General features: G+C 41.2%; 2 protein-coding genes across 14 annotated transcripts in view; one reads left to right on the top strand and one right to left on the bottom strand.

The window, feature by feature from the left end:
• sog (chordin short gastrulation) overlaps positions 1–8,043 on the top strand; it is a 133,921-nt gene extending 125,878 nt beyond the window's left edge. For all 5 annotated transcript variants that reach the window (XM_076368918.1, XM_076368917.1, XM_076368919.1 and 2 more), the window contains one exon: positions 1,567–8,043. In XM_076368918.1, the coding sequence (XP_076225033.1) occupies positions 1,567–1,761 (195 nt within the window). In that variant the 3' untranslated portion in view covers positions 1,762–8,043. The remainder of the gene's footprint in view (positions 1–1,566) is intronic.
• Positions 5,321–14,592, bottom strand: Agxt (Alanine-glyoxylate aminotransferase). 9 transcript variants are annotated; one of them, XM_076368921.1, is made up of 8 exons: positions 14,363–14,587; positions 13,397–13,609; positions 12,374–12,574; positions 12,120–12,277; positions 11,168–11,323; positions 8,788–9,135; positions 8,280–8,475; positions 5,321–5,592 (listed from the first exon to the last, which is right to left on the bottom strand). In XM_076368921.1, the coding sequence occupies exons 2-7, from the start codon at positions 13,571–13,573 to the stop codon at positions 8,322–8,324; spliced, it is 1,194 nt and encodes a 397-aa protein (XP_076225036.1). In that variant the 5' UTR covers positions 13,574–13,609; positions 14,363–14,587; the 3' UTR covers positions 5,321–5,592; positions 8,280–8,321. The 9 variants fall into 9 exon arrangements, with proteins under 9 accessions (XP_076225036.1, XP_031840426.1, XP_031840420.1 ...); XM_031984566.2 differs by lacking the exon at positions 5,321–5,592 and having other exon boundaries at positions 8,170–8,475; positions 13,397–13,599; positions 14,462–14,592; XM_031984560.2 differs by lacking the exon at positions 5,321–5,592 and having other exon boundaries at positions 8,170–8,475; positions 13,397–13,640; positions 14,363–14,588.
• Between the last annotated feature and the right edge of the window lie 3,702 nt (positions 14,593–18,294).

The following is an 18,294-nucleotide window of genomic DNA, read 5'->3' as shown; positions in this document are numbered from 1 at the left end:
TGGCTCTATCGTCGGCGAGTGAAAAACGAGACAATCCTTTCAGTCGTTCGTTTAGATCGTTACAGATTTATTCTAGATTTCCGGGTAATAAAAGCGCGTTGATAGTCGGACGATATGTAATAACCGTCGACGGTAAAAAGGCAGTAATGGTTGTAACCGAGCGGTCGGCCGGAGTCGGAGCGTTTCTTTTCCGCCGGTGGAAGATTAATCGGCGGTCGGCGGAGGGCAAGAAAGTCCCCAGGCGTTCTGTGTTTCGCGGTTTCCCCATTATTATGCGAAGGCCTCGGCGAAAAGGGAAAAAGGAAAAAGGAAACGGCTCTCGACATTGCCCGCCGCGCTCGCGCTCGTTAGAATCGGGCTGAGTGTTGCGCGAGACCTTTAAGGAGAAAACCTTTAACCAGACTCGCTCGCCCGGACCGGCCATTAAAAGGGTCCCACCCATTGCGATGAAAATGGATCGCGACCACCGGGCGCCGGCCTTGCAGTAGGAAAAAGTGCGGTTTTCGATTCACTTTGGATCGTCATTAATCACGAACAACGCGTAGCCTAGGCCGTTGCTCCGACGCTTCGGTAGCCTGAAATCGAAACCTACTATTTCGAACTGGATAATCTTTGCTCGGGATATTTTCTATATTCCAAGGCGATCACCTTTGCGATGCTTAATTTGATGCTACGGAAATTTTATTATTATTAACCCGTTTCACTCGGAAGTTTCTCGCTAGAAGTGTTTAACACGAGAATTTCTAGCGTTTCGAATAGTAATACTCATTCTTTGATAACAAAGGCAAATGATATTGAAAATAATTATTAATGATTTAGTATTACGGTAGTCAGAATGCAACAAAATTATAAAATGAAAGGTTGAATATGAAATGTTGAATAAGGTATTAACACATGAAACAGAAATAAAACAATTCTGCCCCATAATTTATGCACGACGCTTTATCTAAGTTGCAAATAATATTGTTAATATTTCGTCAGAAAACAATAAACTGTTGAGTGCAAAGGGTTAAGCTATTATTTAATATTACATCATATTATTGTAGGAGAAAGAGAATTTTATTAGAAACAGTATGATTATTTCTTGACAACTCACAATAAAACACTAACTAAATCAAACAACGCACACACTATTTATATACTCAGATGCTCTTGTCTCACTCACACACTTTCTAGAACATTCTCTCATTACCATGCATTAACTTCACATATATTTGGAATATTCTAGATTCATAAAAAAAACGAACATTATTAACATATAGAGAAAATCAATATAATCTAGAATATTCGAACGCTTCGAACATTCATTCAAAACGCGCTCACACGCAGAGTCGCGTCATTCATCTATTGCACACACATTCATCACTCATCGATATATCTATTCACACGCTCAAATACATCCGTTCCCACATTATTTGTTAATTCACGGAGCGCACACTGTAGAATCCTATCTACATAGATAAATCTACAATCCTATCCGATCCTAACGTACCAACGAAAGACCCGCCTCTACAATTAATTGCAACCTTGTTCTAAAGCCAGACACGTCGTTTGAACTTTTTCCAGAACGGCGAGGTGAAGTGCGACAGGAAACGATGTCCGCGGGCGCTGTGCAACTCGATCGCGCACCAGATAAAGCGCGGCGAGTACGTCGGGGACGCGGACGACTGCTGCACGGTGCAGTGCCGTCGGGCGAGGCGTCATCATCGCAACAATCATCACCCTGCCCGGCACTCGGTGACGCCGCGCGAGCTCAGCTGAGTGGGCCAGACCAAGCCAGCCTCCTCTCGAACTCTCCCGGTGCACGGAAACGCTCCTGGGCCTTGCCCCGTGGCCGTCGGAACAGCGGCCGGCTCGCCATAGTCGTTTTCGTAATCTTTGAGGATGATCAGACTCCGGTGAACCGACTGACGGGAGTATCCCGCTTTCCGAAGGACTACGGAAGCGATTCGATGGAGTACGAATGTCCTTAAAGGACAGACGGCGGATACCGGCAGCCGAAGACTCAGAACTGGACAGTTCCGTTTGTCGAGTCGAAGGCATTCCAAACAGTTTCAATTAACGGGGAATCGATGTAGAGACCAAGGATCGGAATAGACGGGATTTTTAACCCTTGCGTTATCAATCGAAACGTTCGAATATCGTTGTCGCAATATTTTCGCGTAGATCGTTCGGTTTCGAAGAGCAAACCGATGCGAAGGTATCGAAGAAACGAACGAAGACGATTTTCTCAAATTTTCACGAGAGCTTGAGGAATTTTGTGGACGGTGCAAAAATTGATAGCTGGCTACCCAGTTGCTGATGTAAGAGTTAAGAATACGTTCGATCTTGGTTCGATGTTCATTAGGAATCAGGGAAACGCTGCACATGTCCCGGTTCCTTGAGACCTTGGATCGCTGCCATGATCCGGGGATGCTGTTTCGTAGAGTTTACGAGTGGCCGGGATCCACGCGTCCAGTTCTGACTCTTCCAGAGATCGTAGCGGTACGCCGAGGAGCCTCGCTCCAGTCTGTACACGTACGGCTCGATGAGAGATGGGGGCCAAGATCGAACCAGGCCGTCCGGTCAAAAGGTACCATAAACCTCGATTGGCATTACGTGATCGTCCAATTCGAGCAATGACGCGTCCACGCCGGTGATCATTGGAAATCCGTGGTACTCTTCCACGACGCTGATCCCGGAGGCCAACTCCACGGTACGGTCCAATCGACGCGTTGAGTGCTCATAAAAATTCCACGGAAATCAGACCAATTCTTTTAACTGCACCATTACGGGCCGAGATCTAGTTTCCAACGATGAACGACTTGCTTTCTAATCAGCTAAGCTTTCCACTTGAATCACGGATAAGTGAATATTCGCTCCATCCAGTCGATCTTGAATTTTCTAAAATTCTTTTAATTGCCTTAATTAACCAGGTCGCCATTCTCCGCAATCTCAATCATCCGGAGTCTCGATTCTCCGCTTAGCAGGTTGTTGATGCTTCCGGAAAAGACTCGAAATTTTCACAGCAACCGCTGTCTTAACCTCTTCGCGTCTAGATCCAACGAAATTCAATTCACCGACGCGTCATAGTAGAAACGTTGAGATCCGCACGGAAACTTGCGTCTCCCAAACTCTGGCGACGCGGTAGTCAAAATTGTCGAGTGCCCAATCGAATCGGATAATCGAGGTTGCACCGTATCCACCGGTGATCCGACGATCAGCGGGGTACGTGGAACGGACGGCTGCCTAACGCAGGATGTCGTGATGACGATAAATGATAAATAATAACAATAACAAAGGAACAAGTACGGCCGCAGACAGATTCTTATTCCCGTCAGTCGTTCCGGAGTCCGTCGGGCACCCGCGACCAGCAGACGTTCATTAATCAATTGGCTCTCATCAACGGATAAAACGGACCGGAAGCCAACCACCGCTCTCTATTCTCGAATGACCTGACACGGCATCATAAACCGTTCGGGGAGCGAGAAAAAAAAAATTGAAACAGGGTGAGGAGACGGAGGTGGGGGGAAACAGAGGAGAAACGAATGATGATAATCCCAGTGCGTGCGTGTGCGTGTGTCCGTGTGTATGTGTGGGGAGGGAGGCAGGGAGGGATGGGAAGGGGGATGGGGAAGAGACGAAGGGACAGGAGTAAATCGAGTGGTAAAGGAAAATATGCAACGCGGTAAACGCAGATCCCTACCGTACCCACCAACCTCACCGAGTTACCCAGCAACCAAAGAAGACTGAAGAACCTCCGATGGTGGCATCAGTTATCATTTTTGCGCGAACGCCTAAACGTATAAACTATTAACTCTTACGATAACTTCTCTATTATTACGTGTAAAACTCTCTGTACCGTTAATTCCCGTCGTCGAGCATCGTCGATCGCATATATCGGTTCCACGGTGGCGTCATTCTTTTCTCACCCGTTCATATCGTCCATCGCCGCCGTTTTTCTCATCGTTCTCATCATTTGTCATCGTCCGTTGTCTTATACATACATGATTATATATGTATAGTATACACGAGTTTATTATTCTAACGTTTCTATCGCTGTTTCGGATAGCGTGAAAACATATTATTCGTCCGCCAATAACCGACGCCGACAACGGTCGTGATCTTCGAATCGGCCGATTCAAGATGGCGACGGTCTGTCGCCTTTATCTTCTCCCGCGGGCCGCGTTTCACGCTAACCACGTTTCTAGAACGAGTAAGTTACTTATCCTTTTCTTTTTGTTTTCTCTTTTGTAATTTATAGGCGTATTTATTTGAGATAGGTCGCGTGTAAGTTATTCGACGGCGAGCGACTCCGTCGACTTCCACGAACGGTTCCTCCACAAGATGGCGGGCCGCGTTGGCGAAGCTCGACGCGGCGTGTCGGTGGCGTCGCTGCCGGTGTATGGGTGCGAGACTCGTGTGCATGCGTGTGCGCGTGTCACTGTGTGGAACGGTTTTTCTTTTTCTTTTTTTTTTCTTCTCTTTTTTAGACTTACGCGAATCGTTGAGAACGAGACGAGTATGAGGTAGAATTTCTTTTTAAGGCAACGAAGGGAATATTCGTGAAAGTCTGTTGATCTTCCTGGGAACGTTTCACGCGAGCCCGAGCCGAGGTTTCGCCAGGTTTTCGACGGTTCGCCGGAGATTAAGCGGAAATAATGGGACAATTCAACAGCGGCGTCGAGGATTTCGATGATTTTAAGCAGTACGCAAGTCCGTGTTTCATTTGCCTATATACTCGCGCGTACTGTTCAATTTCTCGAAGCTCGACGTATTGTTTCGAGGCGAGGCGTATTGGTTTCCCTGGGTCGGCCGATTATTGTCGGATCGAGAACGAGAGGATAAGATCAACGAACGATTCTGTGTTCCATTTCATAGCTCGCCAGACCTTGAGACCACCAACGTGATTCGCCTCGATCGTTCCCGACTTGCACCGAGATAAGTGTATCACGGCTGTCTGTGCATTTCTTTATTATCTAGTCTAAGGCTCTGAAGCGTCTTTTCGGGCAAGTTCGGAGGAATGGCGGGAGCGATCCGATTCGATATTGAAAGGCGATACGCGAGTACCAGTTCGCGCGGCAGCTGGCAAGCCTGGCGAAACTTCCGATACACTTCGGTGCAGTTCTTCCGATTCTGAAGATAGAAAGAAAAAAAATGGGGACAAGGGTTACGAAGAAACATATCATCATCCCGGACACGGTAACGAAATCGAACGTTAAAGCTTTTCAACGTGTAGAGTGTTTCCAGAACGACGGTTGCTTCTATTCGGTCGTTTCGGGAACACTCTGGACAAGAAAATTTTTAGTACAAATATTTGGCATTGTTACAACGTCGAGGAGACACTGTAATATAAATTATTTATTTTCTATTGGTATACATCACACAACTGTCGACTGCTACGAATCGTTACTATTGTAGAGACGATGGAAAAGAAAGGAACGAAATGAAACGAAGAGCAACTTTCGAGAAGGCTGAACGGAACAGTTGGTATTTTTTGCCTGGCGTTGATGGCCCTAATTCAAGCATATCCGATCATATCCGTTGTGCCGACTGTATACACGAAGCTTCGTGGATCCGTTGCAGGCATGCGTTGAGTTCAACCGTTAGTGCCTTGAAAAAAAAAGAAAGAAACGTGTGCGTACACTTAGTCAACGCTATTAGTGCTAGTTAATCGTGTAGAGGCCTCGATGGGCGGCTTGTTGTCGACATTTTTTTTGTACATAAGCGCATTATAATACGTAACCGAGAATCACGAGCTATTTGTTAATGGAGTATCGATTTCTGCGATTAATATTATTAATAGTATTTATATATATATACATATATACATATATACAAATATATGTATATATATTTATATATACATATATATATATATATAATTATAATGGCTCCCCGTCGAACTCGTCACTTCGACGGTTGCTTATCATTATTAACGTTAATATTATTCTATTTTATAATATTATTTACATGGAAATATTATATTCACGATCGTTTAACAGCTAGCCAGTGGGACAAGGGGAGAGCAATGTCAATTATTTTCAAAAGAAAATTTGAAAATCGAAAAGAACGAACGGAATCGAGACCATCAGTTGTAAAATAAGTTTATTTCAAACTCAACGATTTTTGTACAAAACGGAGTTATCTCTCTTAAGATTTGTCACGAGTCCCTCGCGCTGGTTGGACGTTAAAGTAATCCTCGTAAATATACGTATGTTAATATTGTTCTCGACGGGGAAGCGTTAACCTCGCCGCCGAGAGATAACTGTATCGTCCTGAAATGCATTACGCTCGCGTCTTCTTTTTCTCTTCAACTTTCTTTTTTTTTTTTCTTATTTTTACTAACTCGCCTAACGTCGCGCTGATTCACGCGCGCGTGCTCGCGCGCCACTCGAAACGGTGCAAGTATTGAAATAACGATTGTCGAATGTGATTCGCCGGACGGTGGGACCGGAGGTTGTCCGGGTCGTGGACAAAATGGCGGTCGCGTTTGCGGCAACGTTACCGTACTGATCGATCGTGCCTTGGTAATCTTGTTCGGGTTTGCGAATTAATTGTAGAGCACGTTCGTATCGGAGATAAGCACAGATTTCAATGGAATAATTCGAACTGTCGCTTCTTTAGTCGATTTATTCACCGAAACTCGAGAATACTATTTCCCTAACTAAAAAGGAAAGGACAAACGGAAATGCTCATTTCAAAATCGAACGAACAAATGTATCTCGTGCGAACGGATATTCGATGTCGATTGTAAATTGCGTGTAAATTTATTGTCGATTCGTCTGCAATCGATTACGCGACGGCGAGACATGGATAGTCCCATAAGAAATTCGAATCATCGACGCGACTTCTGCGCGAACGTCGACGAGACCAGTATTCAACTTGCCACGATTGATCTAATCTGCATTTGTACAGGGTGTTTCGACAGGCAGGGTGTTTTGTTCAGCGAAAGCAAGAGATCCGAGAGATGATCGCGCGACAATCGTCGAGTTACTTGTAAAGGTAGAGATTAATAGACAGATTTATTTTGCTACTCGTTCCGAGACGCCCTGTACTCGCGAGTGCGAAGCACTGTTACGGAGACCAAAAAATTGTATTCTCTTCTCTACGCGGTGACCGACTCGCATCGCGCGCGGTTTTTATTTTCATTTTCTCTCTGTATCCACGCGTCACGAGATACTTGGTGGATCAATCTTTTTGTTTTATAGATCCGAGGGGAACGGATTCGAACGGAGACCCAGACCGTTCCGTACCGTGCCAAAACGATTGTCAATTGAATCATGATTAATCGTTATTAATTCGCTAGTACCGTCGTTAATTTTGATCAGCTTGCTGTAACTGCATTACACGTACAGTGAAATATGTATGCATGCTTGTGAAGACAGAAACGGAGAGATTGAGAAAAAGTGCAGGATCAAAAGGGAGAGGAAGTAAGGGAAAGGGGAGAGGAGGAGTGAGTGAGTGAGACAGAGAGAGAAAGAGAGACAGAATGAGAGAGAGGGAGAGATTGAGAAAAAAAAATAAAAAGGACTGTAAGAATGAAGGAACAAAAGGGAGAGAGAGAAAATAATTAATTGTTGATATTGCTAATTAATGTAATAAAATCGTATAATTGAACGTAAACAGATAATTATATTAGAGATAATTGTATGCCGATTTCAGTATTTCCATTAATAAACAGATACACATGATTTGGCCTTATTGTGTTTTATGAGTTTTTCCGGCCACGCCATACTCAATTATTGTCTGGATAAACAGCGAGATCCACTGGGTAGATTATAAAATGAAAAATATTTAGTGGATAATTATCTATTTATTTTCAAGAGTTTATAGGTTCATTAAAGAACATGATTGAGCGTAAATTTCATTTCCTGCGGTAAGGATTTCCCTCTTATAAGAATTATTATTTCACTGAATTATAGTGAAGCTGTTTTATTTCACTGTGCGTTAATGCAGTTCGATAAGCGCCCGCTGCACCGCAACCCGTGCGACGTTGGAGAATGTAGTTTTAGTTCCAAGTGTATACACGAAATAAATAGATGTATAACAATAACAAGAGAATATTGACAAGTAACACCAGTATTTCTCGAGATTTTGTAACTATAGCTGTCACTTCGTACATTGATAACGTTTAACAATACGAGAAAGTTATGGTTACCGTTATAACCTTAAAAAATAAATTGACAATAAAAGTATCCCCATGTATTTCAATTTTCCAGTACGTCGACTCTTTAATACACTCCAGTTGCGAGGTACTACAAATTCATTATCCCCTAACAAAAACAAGAAAGACTAACCCACGATTCTTCACTGGCAACGGCACCATACAGATGCCATTTCTATATTTTCGATGGTGTAACATGTTTCAGTCCCTCGTCGAGGGCACGTAAAACTAAATCCACTTTTTCGGGTCTTGCGTTGATTCCTAACAAACCAATTCGCAAGATCTTCCCTACAGTTGGTCCCAAGCCTTTGCTGATTTCAACTTTGTAACTAAAAGAACAATATATTAGTTCAAACAATCTATTATAATTAATATTAAATATAAAATAAAAAATAAAAGTATAATCAATATAACAACACATACAAATATACAGAAAAGTACCATTTCAAAATTTCTTAGGACTAACTATAATATTTCCATCAGATAAAATTTTAGGAACACCATGCATATTTCGTTAACAAACTGAATAAATAAACACTTAAAGTGTAAAGTGAGAATTATTGAGAATTTGTTGAAAAAGTGTAAATGGATAGCTCGTTTTTGATGTTCCAGGCCAGAAAACCTAATTGGAGGTGTCTTACCTTTGCATGGCTCGTTGCACAATGATCTCGTCGCTGACGCCAGGTGGCAGCTCTATAGAGATCACGGTGGATAATTGATACCGTGGATTTTTCACGTAACATTGAAGGCCCCGTAACTCAAGACCCTTCCTTAACCTAACAGCTGCGGCCGCGTGTCTGGCCCAAGTGTTCGGCAGACCTTCTTCAGCGATTTCTGCTAGGGCCTCACGTAAACCGTACAGAAGCGTAGCGCTTGCCGTGTGATGGTACACTCCATCCTTGTTCCCGAAGCATTTCCAGTACACACCGAGAATGGTCAGGTCCCAATAGAAAGAAAACGGCTTTGTCTTCCTCCGGAACAGCTTCTCTCTAAACAATATAAAAAATAATCGCAGATTAAACCCTTGCTCTAGAATATCGTGTTAAACCCGTGAAGATCCCAAGTAGCATTGAGCAAACATAAATATTATTTAATTCGTTTGAATACAAATTACATATTATTCCTCTGTTATCAATGATTGTACCTTAAGCACACTTTGACATAGAAAAAGACTGAAATTTTCTCTTGTTCGATAAATTATTAACACTAGAACTACCGAATGGGTCGAATTGAGCCATTCCTAAATTCTCCTTTCCCAATGATTAGAAAGATAACATGCTTCTTTGCAAAATTGCTAAAGAAATCGATGTAGTAATACGTGAATTGAATCATAGGTCAATCGAAATGTCAATAGCTGCGTTCTTAAAGTCCCTTTAGACAAATTTGAAAATGTCAATTTGACTGTTCGGTAGTTCTAGTGTTAAACGAAGTAGTTAGATCGATCAGAGTTTACAAAATCCCCAGTGATTCCCAAACTTTTTCGTGCCATGCCCCACTTAAGTCTTTCTAAAATTCTTATGATTTGTATGATATGCATATATAATTTTCAATATTATATTAGAATATTTTTATAATATTCATTAGAACGTTTTTCCCATTTTGTTTACGAGCGTAAATATTGTGAAGTATATGAAGCGATATTTCAAATTTCAAATTGCCCCCTTTAACACGTTCCGTGCCACGGAAATTTCGGTCATATTTCGCTTATGAACCGTACTGATATTTTAAATAAAATATTAAGTTATATTCAAGCTTTTTTTTAATTTTATGTATTTTGATATAGTTTTTTTGTTTTCGGTGCTTTGTAACGTGTACAGCTATTCTTGACCACGTGTCCCTTAAAAATATTTTGTTACAAAAATTAACATGTGGTACACGTGGCACTGAACGTGTTAAAAATCGAATTGACCCCACGTTGGGAAACACTGGGATACCCTGACTTACCCTAAAAAGAAACATATCAATGAAAATGTTCAAATGAACACAGGGTACATCGTCTAATAACTATCGAAGCCGATGGAAGTTACCGGAAACATTTGCCGTTTGGTAACGACTAGGCTGCGCCTAGACGTAGATAGTAGTAATAACGGGAAATACGTAATAATACGTGGCCGATGATAGACACAAAAAGTGGGCCCAATCTAGAGCGACCATATAGCTAGCTATCACGACATCGGCCCGTTAACACGTTGACTGCCACGAAAACCTTCAGAGTTTTGTGTATCGCTTATTTTGTAGCAAAGATAAAGGGCATCAGTTATTTATTAGTCAGATTGTCATCTAGTTATTTACGCTATTAACCCTTTGCGCTCGAGAGGTGACTCTCAGTCACTACTCGATTTGATACAGCAAAACTATGAAGTAGAATATTTAGAGACTCGTGGTGAAGATTTTCAACATGATTCAACAAATGTATACATTACTTAGTTAATTCGAATTCAGAGTAAATATTATTCCTCTGTAATCAACTACTATACTTAAAAGGAAATACGGGCATAATATATGCTTAGAATTTTTCTCTTTTCCCAATAAATTCTTAATGACAAAGTAGCCGTGTCGATCAGAGTTGAGAAAGAAGTCATAGGCAAAGGGGTTAACATTGTTTTCAAGTGGTTCGTATGCTCCGGTGACCGGTGACCACCGTGACAGTCGACGTGTTAACGTACTAGCCAGTGCATATTCAGTATTGACAAATTGTCGCCGGCGGGCACTCTGTCTGTTGAAACCGGACAGTTTAATAGGTGTGTATACACTCTTCTCTATATCGGGCTTCTTTATGGCGGTACACTTGATTCGAAGAAAGGCCCAAGTGTCATCGAATAAGAATTCACCAGGCCCCATTCAAGTTATGATTCAGCGGCGAACGGCCAAGCAAAGACCGGCATGACCTCACGGATTCGATTGATATTCCGTGTGGAGAACACCGCGGGTCCCGATTCTCAGGCTGTTTCCATTTGGCCGGGCCAGTCGCGGTTGAAAGAAGGAGCTGGGAAAAGAAACCGGGTGCCGGCGATTACGTACTCTGCTCGTGGACTGAGCGAAATGGGGGAGAGTCCTGCGGGGGCACCGAGGACCTTCTGACTGGCGGTGTACGCTGCATCCACGCCCCAGGAATCCATAAAGAACGGTTCGCCGCCCAGTGACGCAACCACGTCCACAATCAGGAGAGCATCGTATCTGAAAAGATTTTCGTGCGATGAACTTGACAGTTATAACATCGTTGCGCGCAACGTTGCAACATCCGCGATAAAGATGAGCAACGGAGAATGGAAATCGAAATTCAGAAATTTTTCATTTTTCTACTTTCATATTTTCCGATTTTCCAATTTTTAACACTAGAACTTTCTAGCTTTTTAGAGCAGTCGAATTGAAGTTTTAAAATTTTTCTATGGGGACTCTAAGACTACAGCTATTGAGATTTCAATTGACTTATGATTCAATTTACATGTTACCAAGACATTTTCTTCGGTAATTTCGCAAAGAATCATCTGCTGTGTTTTCAATAATTGTAGAAGAATAATTCACGAACGTTCGGTACTTTTAGTGTTAAATGAGTTTCAGTAATAGTTAAGGGCAGTGGGCAAGACACTTGATACACAAAAACTTTCGCGGGCATTCTTCAGTTTATCTCGAAAAGCAGAGGTCCGAGATGAAATTTAATTACACGATACGACGGATCAGAGCCTTTTTGCACGGAAACCATCAAAGAAAGCTGCCACACAGATTTTATTTAATAGTTAGGCGGGGTATAAGGTACCGCCAGTGATTCTCAACGCCATATCTGCTCGTCGCTTTCATGCTTTCAGCCCGTTCCTTTATAAATTTCTGGTTTCGCTGTCTTTGACAAATTTCCGTTGTACCGTACAAGTTCTATGAAAATTTCACGGAGTTCCATTTGTCTAAATTCCTGAAGCTCTTAATGAAGCTCTTATCTTTAACTTATACAATTCGAATAATTTCGAATGAATTATACTTGTGAACGAGGTCTCCAAAACCTTCCAACGGCTGCTTCAAACCAGTGGAGGATTCCGCGTGCACCATAAAAACGGCTTGCGGTCTATGCAGCTTCAAGGCAGATTCCAATTGTTCCAACGTAACCGCTTTGTCGTGGTCGGTTTCGATCAACGCAACCTGCACATTTCGCGATTAAAAGGGAAAACAATAAATTCCTGTGTCGCAACGATAATTAGCAAACTTTATCCATTTTTACGAAAGTACGTCACGCACCGAGACGCCGATCCTTTGAGCCATATCAATGGCACGTTCGCCCCAGATTCCGCATTTCACGATTAGAATCTTATCACCAGGTTCGAGTAAGTTTCCCAAACACGCCTCCAACGCGCCATGACCCGACGCACTTATCACCAAAGTGAGTCTGTTCTTCGTTTGGAAAAGGTATTGCAGGCCCGCCTTAATCTCGTCTTTCAACTGAAAAACAACGAACGTGAATCTCTATCCTTCCGACGCGTCGCTGCGAAACGATTCGGCTCGAGTATTCGCCTATCCGACATTGCAAGCACGAAGTGTTCTATCGACATTTCCAATGAATTGTCATTTGATTTTTATTAACGCCAAGGTTGTAGACAAAACCGAGCGAGCCTCCTTCGGCGCGGCGGGCGATCGTGATTGCGAACAGCCTCCCGTAAATTTCGGTTTACTCGGCCGTAAATAACATCCTGGTCGAATTGCGTACTCCGAAACCCTAATTATTTCGGTTCGAAACTTCGTGTTTATAATTACGAATATCGCGATTAAAATTAATCGCCGGCCGCGGGCAGTTCCGGTGGAGCGGTGGAATTGTTGCCCGAACGCTTGACAGCGAATGTCACTCGCGCAACGTGTAATTCATATTAATTACGCGTTTAATCTAATCTTGTGGGTGAGCTCCGGCTCGAAAAAGGAATCAGAGAACTTTCAATTATGACACTGATAAACGCCCCGATAATTCCGTCCCCGGTGTCACCTGTTGATAAACGATTGACCAACGGCAGGACCATATAAAATCCATCGTGTCTACATGGAATATGGTAAACGTGCATCAATTTCGCGTAAAGGACGCGGGGCTAATGGCTAAAGTGAGGCCCCGTGGTCCAAGCGTGTACGAAGTACACATTCTTCGGGACGATTACTGTAAGTGCGCCTTAATCTTCTCTCACGAGCGAGCCGCTTACATTGTCGGTAATGATTATAATCAAGCGACTTTCAGCCCGAAATGTGACTTTACGACCGCGATTTAAGCGGACCGATTACCTGATAAATTTCGGGATGGAGATGGCCGAGGACTTGATTCTGAAGGGCCCGGAGAACTCGCTCCGAGCAATTAGTCGGGCCAGGACTCGTTAATGTTTTTACCGGTAACCGGAGTTCAGTGAGCAGCTCCCTCGGTGGTGCCATGTGCACGGCCAACTGGTTCCATTCGCGATTCATCGCACGTTGCCCGTCTTTTTATCTCGCTAGAAGAAACTTTCTGGGGATCGAACAATGCCGAATAACACTGCTCGAAATGATATTTTCATGTTGATCGGAAAGTAGACTATTCGTGTCCTTGTACACGCGACGTAAACGATATGCGAATCAAATTTGAAGTCGACCACCATGGTGGCCATCGATGGCCGGCGGTTACAAATTGCTTGAAAGCAATTACGACGCGCAAGATGATCGAAGTCGAATTGTGGCTGTTTGTGAAGTTCGAAGTTTCGAATATTCGTGGAATTTGAAGTCAACGCGTTGGCTACCATGGTGGTCACCTGTAACCGGTGCTCCAAGATTGCTTGAAAGCGATTAACCCTTTGCACTGGAAAATCTTCTACTAGAAGTATTCAATATTTCTCAATATAGACATTTTTTGAAATTAACTACTAAGAAAACGTTTATAAATTAAGGATCACAGCTATTTTATTTCTCGCGTTCGATGTATTACCTAAAATTTGACATTACATAGAAAATTTTATAATTTTTCTATACCAATTATGTGGAGACTGAGAGTCGCCTCTCGAGTGCAAAGAGTTAAGATACGTAAGACGATTGATAGAACATTTAATAATTTAAGTAACTAGATAATAGTGTAAGAACTGTGATACCAAGTAATCAATAATTCAATTATGTTAATAAAACGCTCGAGATTCTCCTGGCAGAAATTCTAATTTGTTTAAGTCTATGAGGTTTAATGAGTTACTGATGCGTTAATAAATTATAATCGATTATGTAGAAAAATACCAATTTCTCGAGAGAACAATAGTTAATTGTTCCAGAATTCCCGTGTGGCGTAATATACCGATATCACAGTAAGAATGTTCCGTGAGCGTTGTCACTTACTACACAACCGTTCCGCTGTTCGCACAACCGAAGCGCACGATGTACTGAAACTAAGGAGAGTGTAACGTTGGGATAGTTTGACTTTGTTAGATGACTCGATACGTTCGTCCGAGATTAGAAACCATATGGCAGAAGTATCCTTTATATGTTCTGCTTATCATCTCTACTTTCGTAATACCATTATCTACGAATAAAAAGTTGTTTATCTACGCGCAAAATTTCGACTGTCATTGCGCTGGGTGTACAGCTCTAGATCTAATTAGCAAAGACTGACAAAGCAAGACGCGAAGATAAACAAAGGTTCTCAACGTTATCAGTACGGAAAGAGAATGAACGCATAAAGGAATCTCTTCATTGAAAGACGAAAATAACTTGATACGCTACTGCTCATCGATAACCCGGCTGAACCTAATGACTTTCATAAATAAGATCGAAATGAGTAGGTCTGGGTAAAGCAGCGAGTAAAGGAAATATTTTTACCGCCTATTTTCTTATTTCATAAACGAATCTTAACCTTTTGCACTTGAGAGGTGACTCTCAGTCACTGCTTAATTTTATACAGCAAAACTATGAAGAATATTCAGTATTCTAAATAAACTTACTATCTGAAATATTTAATTAAAATAGCTTCGTTGCTGAATTTTATCTGTGAATTATCGTTAAATTAGTTTCGAACAATGTCGTTTATATCTCGTCGGATAATGTCGGATATTTCCAGTGAAAATCTTTCGAGTGCAAAGGGTTAAATGTGATACATCGATGATTTTATTTAACATCTTTCTACCACTTTCAATTAGAACGTTCATTTATTTGTTGTATTTAATCGTTTAGTCCGCCATATTGAAAACAAAGCATCTCCGGCTGAACTAATACAACGGAACAAATTGTGTGGCCTGAAAACACGCCGCGGGTTTCATCCGTTAATTGATTTGTTCATTTTCTGCGTGCATTGTGAGTTTCAGGATCATTAATCATTCGTGTTCAGTTGCAAAAGAAGAACGCGGTTCAAAAGCGGCGAGGCGAGCTAATGGAAGAAACGAATACGGTGTGCGAGTGCTTTCAGTTCTTAACCTTTTAACTGCCGAGCTAGAATTTCAGGCACTCTATGGATATTCTTTGTTAATTGATAATATTTTTATATTTAATGTATTTATATACAATCTATAATATATTCACTGAGTTGGCTTAAATTCTTAACTGTAAAAGAATATATCGAAGGTTGGCTGTTCAACCAGTTATATATGTAATTACAAAGATTCTTTGAAATATACGAAACCCTCAGCAGATGAAGTTAAATTATGTATCGATTGCTTAAATAATAGAAAGAAACGAAATTATACACGGATCTCTTGCTGTTTGAGTAATTGAATCATTTGTTTGCGACTTACTCTTCCAAATATGGAAATTTCATCTCCCCGAAATGCCGACATTCGTTCGCAAAGGGTTAAATCTAAGTTCCACAGTTAACAGGTTAACACGTTTGCTTCGCTGATCTTTTCGATTGTAACATTTTATTCAATCGAATAAATCTTCTAAACGAAATATTAAGAAACGAGTCATTGAGTTCTTAACTCTTTGCACCCGAAAGTTCTTCACTGGAAATATTCAACATCCTCCGACGAGATACAGACGACATTGTTTCAAACTAATTTAGCGATAATTCACAGATAAATTCAGCAACGAAGCTATTTTATTTAAATATTTCTCATAGTGATACAAAGTTTAATTTAGAATACTAAATATTCCACTTGATAGTTTTGCTGTATCAAATCAAGTGGTGACTGAGAGTCACCTGTCAAATGCAATGGGTTAAATATAATGATGTATCTTATAATTTGATAGATCAATATCTATAAGGTTAATTTCAGTTTCTTTACGTAAAATATAGGATTGTGAGTGTGATAAATATGTGACGCTGCTACCAAACGTGTTAAGGAGAAAAGTTTGAGATCTGTTGAAATCCATTTCGGCAGTTAGGGGTTAAGTTGTGGTTCGACCCTCATCCGGCGCTAAACGCCGATGCGTCGTTATCAGCAACGTTTCGAATTACGTTTATCAACGCTGTTTCTGTGGTCGTCTGCCGGGCGTGTGCATGTTCCCTTCTCAAACATGTTTCTAAACACGTGACCAACTCTGGACGGGTGGCAAACGAATTATATTGTGACAGCGAACTCACGACCCGGAGAGCTGTCGTAAGCACAATGTTACAGCAGCAAAGAATACAACTTGCTGTTCCGACAGAAATTCCATTTTCAGCCACGCGATGGAAAAATCCAGTTTCCTTTTTCTCGACTAGTTTTATTTCATGTAAGACCTAAAAGATTTATATCCCTTCGAAGGTCGTAAAAAGTAAATGAACATAATATTTGGTATCAACAGCGAAGTACTTCACTATCATGACAACCAGCAGGGATACATTTAGTCATAAACAGACGCCAGAACTTGATGCATTCGTAACCAATAAAAATGTTGATGAACCAGTAAAATACGGAGTTTAATAAAATTTAATAGAGACGCATCTATCAAAGCAATTGCTGGCGGATATAAAATTTCGAAATTCCTTCATAAAACCAAGCATGTACATAAACATCCGCAGTCCAACTGTAAATAATAGCTGTCCCATGATTTATTCAAAAGTAAAATGGTACACAATCTACGGGAGCGTGCGCGGTTAGATAGACACGCGCGTGGCCTAGGTAAAAAGTGAACTATGTAGTTCATGGTTCTAACAAGAACGAATTCCTTGACGTGTATTCAACGCATCTAGAAGCTCATAACGGAGCACTCCCGGCATTCCTTTCGCCGCAATAAAAATAAGAGTACACGTATAGGCGTTAGTATTAACTTCTGGGCAGGAATTTCAAACGTTCCCTTCATTTCGCAGTGTTCCACCATTGCAGCCGACTAAACGTTTCCCATATACCGCATTACTGTCCGATTTCTTTCGCACCGTAATTACACTTTGTATTGCATAATTAATGACGTAACAATTAAAGTTGATCAACTCCACACAGTATAGATCAGCGTCAGTAGATAAACGATTCGTTTTTCAATCTGCAATAGAACTTCTAACCCTTCGCACTCGAAAGTCTTTTGTTAGAGATATTCGACATTCTTTGATAAAATATAGACGAGGCCTGTAGCGACTAATGTAACTAATTTAATCGGTAAATTAAGGGACAAGAGTATTTTACTTTCATATTTCACACAGTGATGCATTATACAAAGTTGAATATGAAACCTCAAACTTTATAATTTTACCGTATCAAATCAAGTGGTGACTGAGAGTCACCTGGCGAGTGCAAAGGGTTAATTATTAACACTAGAACTACTGCTAAGACTAACAGCTATATGCGTGAATTTATTAACATTTCAATGGGTTCATTCAGTTGGAGTATTACTAACTTCAATTTTGGTATTACTAAATCAGCTTCTTTAATCATTTCTTAAAATTAGAACTACCAAATGAGTCGAAATAACTCATTCCTAGATTCTTCTTCTGCAACTATTGAAAAGGAACAGATGCTTCTTAGGGAAATGAGTAATGAAATTGATTTGAAAATGCGCGAACTAAATCATAAATCGATTGAAGTCTCAACAGACACAATATTGGATTTTCTATAGGAAAATTAGAAAATCTAATTGAATTACTCGGTAGTTTTAGTATTAACACGTTGAACGCCATGGGCATCACCGGTGGCAAAATAAAATATTAAATCATCTAATTGAATTGCATTATTCAATACTGCACGTTCATCTGAGTATCATCGCATTATGTAGCATTACTTAAAATATAAAAATGTTTTCAAATAATCATCGTTTAATTGCGTGAA

Source organism: Nomia melanderi, chromosome 7, assembly GCF_051020985.1.
Source record: "Nomia melanderi isolate GNS246 chromosome 7, iyNomMela1, whole genome shotgun sequence".
NCBI classification, from domain to species: domain Eukaryota; kingdom Metazoa; phylum Arthropoda; class Insecta; order Hymenoptera; family Halictidae; genus Nomia; species Nomia melanderi.
Note: the sequence above shows the minus strand (reverse complement) of the source record. Positions and strands in the feature narration are given on the sequence as shown.

Coding starts and splice junctions, on each gene's coding strand:
- Agxt (XM_031984566.2), bottom strand. CDS start 13,573: ATGAATCGCGAATGGAACCAGTTGGCCGTGCACATGGCACCACCGAGG. Junction 12,278..12,373: donor CTCAAAGGATCGGCGTCTCG/GTGCGTGACGTA, acceptor CGAAATGTGCAG/GTTGCGTTGATCGAAACCGA. Junction 9,136..11,167: donor TCGCTCAGTCCACGAGCAGA/GTACGTAATCGC, acceptor TATATTGTTTAG/AGAGAAGCTGTTCCGGAGGA.